The sequence below is a fragment of the Vigna umbellata genome, chromosome 5, assembly GCF_029865625.1.
Source record: "Vigna umbellata cultivar VRB3 chromosome 5, Vumbellata_1.0, whole genome shotgun sequence".
Taxonomy (NCBI): domain Eukaryota; kingdom Viridiplantae; phylum Streptophyta; class Magnoliopsida; order Fabales; family Fabaceae; genus Vigna; species Vigna umbellata.
The window spans coordinates 42,750,100-42,758,824 of record NC_142169.1 but is presented as its reverse complement, the minus strand read 5'-3'; the positions used below and the strand labels follow the sequence as shown (position 1 = coordinate 42,758,824).

The 8,725-nt window shown below is 42.7% G+C and overlaps 1 protein-coding gene across 1 annotated transcript; it reads right to left on the bottom strand.

Moving 5' to 3' along the window:
* Positions 1 to 617: 617 nt before the first annotated feature.
* Positions 618 to 1,262, bottom strand: LOC148198397 (uncharacterized). Its single transcript, XM_088115787.1, has one exon. It carries the CDS (start codon positions 1,260 to 1,262, stop codon positions 618 to 620), a length of 645 nt encoding a protein of 214 aa, XP_087971913.1.
* Positions 1,263 to 8,725: the final 7,463 nt, after the last annotated feature.

The window sequence follows — 8,725 nt, the reverse complement described above, 5'->3', positions numbered from 1 at the left end:
AGCGCCGCCCGACCTCTTCGTTCTTCGAAGGTGTCCAACTCTACCCTCAGTTCATCATCATTCAGATGGATGTCTTCTATTTGCCTTCGTAGGGAAGGCTTGCCTAACTCGACCGACAGCATGGCGTTGGTCCCATATGTTAAGTTGAAAGGGGTTTCCCCGGTCGTTCCGTGTGAGGTGCATCTATAAGCCCAAAGGACCTCTGGTATTTCATCCACCCACGCTTCTTTTTTGTCGCCTAACCGCTTTTTCAGTTCGGATACTATCGTTTTGTTCATGGCTTCTACTTGGCCGTTCGTTTGAGGATGTTCCACGGAATTGGTCGCGTGTTTGATCCCTAACCCCTTGAAGAACTCGCCTAGTCTTCTGTCAATGAACTGTCGTCCGTTGTCCGTGATAATCATCCGAGGGAGCCCGAACCGACATACCAACTTCCAGCAAAATTTCTTTACCTGCGTCGTCATAATAGTTGCGAAGGCCTCGACCTCGACCCACTTGGTAAAGTAATTGACTACTACAAGGAGGCACTTCTTCTGAACCCTGCTTGGGGGGAATGGGCCGACAATATTCATTCCCCACTAGGCAAATGGCCATGGAGACACGAGTGTATGCAGGTCCTACGGTGGAGCGTGGGCCTCGTTGGCATGGGCCTGGCAAGTGGCGCACTTCTGGACAAACAACTTAGTGTCCTCCTCAAGGGACGACCAGTAGTATCCGGCCCGGAGCACTCGGGCTTTCAAGGTCCATTGGCCAGTGTGGAATCCGTAGATTCCATTATGGAGCTCGTCCATCACATATTGGGCTTCCGAGCTGGAAAGGCATTTGAGGAGGGGGGCGGAGAATCTCCTTCGGTACAGGTCGTTTCCCACTGCCACGTAACGAGCAACCTTCTTGGAGTCGGCATGGTAGAGAAGTTGGCCAATGTCTTGTTGATCCATCAATCTTCGGATTTCGACCCTCGAATCCTCAACTTCGTTTGTCGTTAGTGTCAAGCACTCTACCGACGGTTGTAACGACACCTGACGGATGATCGTGGTTAATTGGCCCTTTTCTTTGTCGGAGCTGAGTTCCGATAGCATGTCTTCCCGGGCATTCTCTTCGCGGGGAATGTGTCGGATTTCGACTTTGTCGAACCCTTTCACTAGGGTTGAAGCCTTGTGGAAATATCGTAGGAGGTGGTCCTTCTTCACTTGGAATTCTCCATTCATCTGCCCAACCACCAGCTGGGAATCCGTCTGACATAGGACCCTCCAGGCTGCCATGTCCCTCGCCAACTCGAATCCCGCTACAAAGGCTTCGTATTCTGTTTGATTGTTGGAAGTCCTAAATTTAAACACTAAAGAGTGCTATAATATGAAGTCGTTCGATCCTTCCATTACTATCCCCGCGCCGCACGTTGATCTTCCCGACGCTCCGTCAACATGCAAATTCCACTCATCGCCGACAACCATGGGTAACTCTGCTACAAAATCGGCCAATTGTTGACCCTTTACTGACCCCTTGGGTTCGTACCACAATTCGAAGTCGGATAGCTCGACTGCCCAGCCAACCATTCTTCTTGCTAAGTCTGGTTTCCTTAGAGGAAATGGGGTGATTCGTCCGGACCACAACTTGGTGATTTTGGAAATATGGTCGGAGTCTTCTGGATGCGTTGAGTAGGGCCAGGGCCACCTTCTCCACCTGTTGGTACCGTGTTTTAGTGTTCTGCAGGGTTTAGGTCACGAAATATACAAGCTTTGGATCGGGCTTTTCTTGCACCAGAACAACGCTAACGGCCGTTTATGAAATTCTCAAATAGACTTGCAGATGTTCCCCTGGTGTCGGTCAATTCATGACCGATGGGTTCATCAGGATCAATTTGACATCCTGGAATGCCTTTTCACAGTCGGCGTCCCATTTATCCGCAAAAGCTTTCTTCAACCTCCTCAAGACGGGACGAAAGCGCTCAGCCTGCCTTGGGATGAACCGTGACAAAGCTGTGAGACGTCCAACTAGTCTTTTGACCTCCTTCCACGTGTTCAGACTTTGCATTTCCAGGACGGCTACGCACTTGTCTAGGTTGGCCTTGACACCTCGAGCAGTAAGCATGAACCCAAGGAATTTTCCTGCCGCCACCCCAAAAGTGCACTTCGCTGGGTTCAGCCTCATCCCGTACCTCCTAGCCTACCTAAAGACCTCATCGAGATCTTTTAGGTGTTGGTGTCCGTCAACCGATCGGACCACCATGTCATCTACATAGACATCCATTCACCTACCGATTTGATTTGTGAAGATTTTATCCATTAGGCGCTGATACGTGGCTTCGACGTTCTTCAAATCGAAAGGCATGACTTCATAGCAAAAGTTAGCCTTGTTGGCCATAAACGCGATCTTCTCCCGATCGGGTGCGTAGATAGGAATCTGGTTGTACCCAGAGTATGCATCCAAGAAACTAAGTATTTTTTGGCCAGACGCCCCGTCGACGAGGGCATCAATATTGGGTAGTAGATGGGAGTCCTTAGGGGAAGCTTTACTTATATCCGTGTAGTTGGTGCACATATGTCATTTACCGCTGGTCTTTTTTACCATGACCACGTTGGCAAGCCAGGTGGTGTATGTCACTTCCCTGACGAATCCGAGTTCTTTCAACTTGCTCACCTCTTCTTCCACTGCTCTCCTCTTCTCCTCCCCCATTCGCCTCTTCTTCTGGGCGACCGGCCGGGTCTCCTTGAATAATGATAGCTTGTGTGACATAACCGAGGGATGAATTCCTATTGCACCACAATACGGACCTGATTTCCTTCTCCATCTGCGTGTCTAACCCCCTAGCCATAGTTGTGGTATGGGAGCTGTCCTTTCCAACTACAACCGATTGTGTTTCCCCTAATGACTCCAGTCGGTCTTTGGTGTTTGTCCTCGGGTCGAGATCTGCCATGGCCATTTCTGACCGATTGATTTTTCTCCTGGTTGTCCGAGGATACATCTTCAGGCTAGGCGCATAACATTCCCTTGTTGTTCTTTGGTCCGCTCGGACAATGCAGATTGTCCATTTTCTGGACAGGTACTTTAGGGTGAGATGCGGGGTTGATATGATAGCCCCAAAGGCGTTTAAGCACGATCGTCCTAGGAGAACATTGTACGAAGTGTTGGCTTCTACAAATAGAAAGTGCACTCGTTTCTCTTCACTATCCCGTCCGGTCCTCAAGCAAGTACGCAGGTCCACATATCCCCAGGTGTCTACTCTCTCTCCCGCAAACCCCACTATCTTTTCGTTATAAGGGACAATCAAGTCCTCTGTAACATCCATCTGTTGGAATGCCTTCCAGTAAAGGAGGTTCACCGAACTCCCTTGATCCACCAAGACTTTGCTGACGCCATAGCTGGCTAACTCCACGGTGATTACCATAAGATCATCGTGATCAGGGTCAGGGCCGTGGAAATCCTCATCTGTAAAGGTAATGGGCGGCATGATTCTCCTAGGCCTGTCCACTGCTTGGACGAACCGTAACGCTCGGATGTGGCGCTTATGCACAAAGGACGATGAACCTCCATCCGCAACCCCCCCCCCCCCCCCGAGATTGTGTTAATATGCCCCCGCAAAGGGCAGTCGACGCTTCTCTCGCGGCTTCTACTTCTCTGTCGCTCGGATCGAGAGGACTCATTCCGACTATATCTTGGTCTTTCACACTCGTACAACATTCGCGGGCTTCACCGTCGTGGGCTGCGTGGTCGTTGTACTGGGACCTTAGGACGGTTGATTTTCACGTACTTCTTCAGTTGTCTCGCCCGGATCAGTTCCTCTGTTTTATCCCTTAAAGTCACACACTCTTCAGTAGTATGACCCATGTTTTAGTGATAAAGACAATGCTTATTTCCATTTGCCCGGCCGGTGCAAGACACCGCTTGGGTGTCTGTAGTAGGTCGGTGCTCAGGACCTCCTGTAGTATCTTGGCGTGAGGAGCGTTCAGGGGTGTATAGTGCGGGAACCTCGGCCCTTTGGGCAGTTCTCTTTGCTTGGTCCCTTCGGGTATGCTTGAATGGTTGTCCAGTTTCTTGTCGTCCGTCTTCTCGCCCCGAGCCTCCTGATTTTCCTTCTTATAGGAGAGCTTCATCTCTTTTACTTTGATCTCATTTGTCGCCCGTTCATGCAGCTCCTCCATGCTCTTCGGGGCTCGCCGGAAGACGTTGTCTTTGAATGGCCCTGGCTTGAGGGCCGTCAAGATGTATTGCAAGGTGAACTCGGGGTTAAGGCCCTTCGCCCTCCTGATGAGTTTCTGATAATGATCCATGAATCCCTTCAACGTTTCCTCCTTCCCTTGTCTAAGGTTTACTAAGTCGAAGATGGTAGTGTCTTGCACACTGCTGTCAATGAACTGATGGATAACATGCATTGTAGACCTTCGAAATTTTTGACAGAAATGGGGGGTAGCGATTTGAACCACTCCAACGCCTCTCCTTCTAGTGACAAGGAAAACGCCCGGCACCATATGTCGTCATCCCCCGTTCGAAACGCCATGGTGTTAGTGAAAGTCTTGACATGAGCTTCTGGGTCGGTTGTGCAATCATATACTTTGAACTGAGGGGAACAAATTGCTCGGATATATGGACATCCATAATGGCTCGGACAAAAGGTTAGAGAACGGACGAACTTTCGGCTTTCACTACTAGTTGCTTGTTCATCGCGGTGCTCTCAGCCTGATCGGCTTTTGATTTGCTTCCCCCCGCCTCCGTCTCCGTAGGCTTCCACGTTGGATCCGGTATGCTACTACGCTCGGTCTTGTCCCCTTGGGTAGTCTTACCGCGCTTCCTTTCCGCCTTTTCACCAGTTTCGGATCCCTTGTCGTTAGCCAATTGAGCAGCACACTCCGCTCGAACGGTCGCCATCTCCTCCTCATGACGTTGCTGCATCTCCTCCATCTTCTGTTGCAGCATCCTGATCATTTCAACTAGATCTTCTACAATCATATTTCTCGTGGTCACCATTGGGTATCAAGTCACTCGGCTCCACGGTGGGCGCCCAAATGTTTCGGTTGCGAGGTCGAGTCACTATCAAACACCTTCACAATTTGCCCTAGACCGTCCGGTTTGGCTCCAAGATCTCTGACACTCTGATTTCACCGCTCGGTCACGCTTAGAATCTCCCTCCTTCAAGCTAAGCGGGTAGGGACCTGTCAATGGTGCTCCGACGCTCAAGTCAGAATATTATCCGTACAATCAATTCGGAACAGTAATAAATGCGCAGTTAATAGAACCCACCTAACTCACACCTTTGACCTGTATTTATAGTTTTTGCCATGGGCCTAGGGTTAGCAAAATCTTAATTACGGCTTAATCCCGGCCCAATAGCTTTAATCGCACCTCACCTTAATTTCGTCTTAAATCACAGATTATGATTGGCCGACCCATCCAATACCTTCCGGTTTGTCCAGTCAAGCCTTTAAAGACAATTTCTCGACCGTCCAGTCTATAGACCAAGGTGTTTTCTCGACCGTCCGGTCTACTAATCAAGGATCGGTAAGGAGGAATCATGAGTGGTGTATCAAGATGATCAGATGGGAGCCCGGCCCATCCAATACACTAAGTTTAAGTGGTTGTCCATCCTAAACTTGTGGCTGAATAGTATATATATGTTTGAGAATGAAAATGTAGAGAATATGGTATCGTTTAGGATAGCTTAATGCCTTAGACAATATATGTCATGACCGATAAAGGTACGAAGAAGACTTATTCTATGTGTTATATGTTTTTTTTTACTAAATTTCATGTTTGACTACTTTTTGACAAGTTCATCATGATTGTTATTCGTCTTCTGTTTTCTTCATTTCTACCTTACCATCAAAGATTTCCCATTAAAATAAGTTTATTGATTTTGAAGTGTATTTGGAAAGACATATGACTTGTTAATTTGAATACACGAAATTACTTTCATCATAAAGATAACAACTGATATTATTCTTTGGCCTTATAAAGTTTGGAAGTCATGTATTTCTTTTTGGAGGTCTTTAGTTTTTTAGAAATTGACTTGGACAAATTATTTTTGGATTTTAATCTTTAGAAGATTAGGACCCAACTATATATGTTCTATTTTGTATATCTATATATGCTGTTTATGTTCAAAACATATGAAAAGGATTCATCATCTCTTAACTCTTTGGGTGCACGATTGCCGTGCAACTTTTTGAAATTGGTTTCAAGGCATGATTACTTTATAATAATTCTATTATTTCCGCTTTTCAGGTTTTTTATAATTCAGAAAGTACACAAGTTCAAGATATCCGTTCGGCGACTTTTAATATTTGTTTTAGATATTTGAGAAACGAGAAATTCTAAAAAAATTTAGTAACTTTATTAATGTAGTTAGTCATACAAGTAGTAATTGATAAGCTAGAGTATATTTTTCTAAGGAATTTGTACAAAGTTAATAATACAATCAATAATTAATTTAGACTAAAGAATGTGTATAAAATTTGTATTATATGCAAGAAATTAAATTATGCATAATTAAAAACAACTTTTAAAGTTTAACAACGTTCAGAAGATAGAAAAGATTAAAAATGACACGAGGGTGTATGTGGTTGAGGTCAATTTCCACGAGTAATATTGTAGTTCAAGGTATCCAAATGTTGTCATTTATTACCAATTCGTTGTAGCCATTCATCAAATCGCGTTTGGAAAACGCTTCCAGAAGATGCTTTGATTAAAGTCAATTCAAGTTTTATAGTTTGAAAATTAAATGTGTATTAAATGCAATCACCTACCTTCTTAACTTAAACCTATATTTCTGGATTTGAGAGTGACCCTTTGATTAGTGGTTGCCTAATTATGACTCAATTGGTAGTAATTACACTTTATCTTAAATTGTCTATGATTAGAGTTAATCTCCTTATGGACTGGACGCTTAGTTTTCCTCTTGGTCATTTGGTCTTCAGGTACTTGATGTTGACAGTTCAAACTGCACGGTCATATGGTACACAAGCCTTCTAACTCCGAGTTTGCTATGGTGGGTGAATGCTGTAAGACCCGAGGAAAATGTAGTAAATAGGGAATTAAGTGATTTGAGTTTTGAATGTTATTGTTTGTAATTGGTGTGACATTTAGGTGTTTCTTAGAATTATAATTGTTATGTTAATTATTTCATGATATTATTAATAAAGGGCAACACATGATTGGTACGTTGGCAATTGGGTGATTTGTGTGTGTGTGATATTATCAATGTGATGTGTTGACTTCTTAATGGAAAAGTGGTTTAGGATTTAATGAGTGTGAGTTCAATTATAGGAAAATAGGGAGTTAAAGGAAACATTTTTTTTATTTGTCTTTTTAGGGAAAATAGTCTTTTAACTTTATTTAATTGGTCTAGAAATTAAATAAGTGAGTGTAGGAAGTAAAAGAATTTGAATTAAATAAAATAAAACAAAAGGCTAGAGAACATGAAATAGAAGGGAATTAAAGATTTAGATAGATTTGGTTTTTAAAATATATTATAATAAGTGATAAAATATTATAGATATAGTTGGGTTGATTTATAAATATTAAGATAGAGAGAAAATTGTATATGTGTGTTTAGAAACCCTAGAAACTCTAGATTAAAGAGAGAAGCATAGGAGAGAGACGTTTGGGAGAGAAGAGAAAGAGCTACAGAAAACCCTTAATGCAAAGGAAGATTAATGGTATTTTGGAATTGTAGATAAAGCCTTACAATTGATCAAGGTATGAGGAAGCTTACCTATGTTTTTTGTTTGTTGTATGTCATGTATTTTATATTATCTTGATTGGTTAATTCTGGATTTCATGCATGCGCGCATACACTAGTGGAGGAAAGGTTTTTATACTTGTTAAAAAAGACTTTTTATACCGTTTTTTGAGTAGGTACAGAAGCATGAGATATAGAAAGTTTTTGAATTTTTACATGGGTTATAGAACAAATATAAAAAGTTTAACTTTTCTACACCAGTTCTGTTTGCAACAGGTATAAAAGCCTGATAAAAAATTCACTTTTTTATACCTGCTAGTGCTTGAACAAGTATAAAAAAAATCTCATTTTTATATCTGGTAATATTATAACCGGTGTAAAAAATGACATTTTTTTAATAATATTTTATTTGTATATGTTCCATTGAAGACGTGTCATTAAATATTTACCTAATGAATAATTTTGATTATAAAGTTTTCTATCCACACATCAATGTTTGATCATTTAAAAGAACTAATTAAATTTTATAAAATCCTACTGTGACTTTTTACAAACAAGGTTATAAAAAATAATTTTGTTTTGATTAATTATATTAACGTGATTCTGCCCTCCATTTTTCCCCCAATTTGGATCCGGTAGGTCGGATCAATTGTTAGGTCCTAGGTCTGAAACTTAACTATCAACGCTCACAATAAGCAAAAGAACAATGAAAGAATGAGTTTATGTTATTGATACTAAAAGAATGTACACAGATAGCGCTAATGGAGGCCTAATCCCCCTCTTAGACCTAATAGAGGCCTAATCCCCCTCACAAGGTCCAAGACCTATCTATACAAAAGAATACTCAAAGCTCTCCTCTCTACTAGACCCCCCTTGCCTTCTTATAGAGGCAACCCACTTCTAACTACCCAACACAATTAATTCCTAAATTGTTTTCTCTCCCCTGCATCTATTACCTATTATAACCTCTCATATTAGATCCTATCATCTTCAATCTTATTGTACTTCAAGCACATTGCACCATCTTTGTGCATCTCTAAGGAACAATAACTT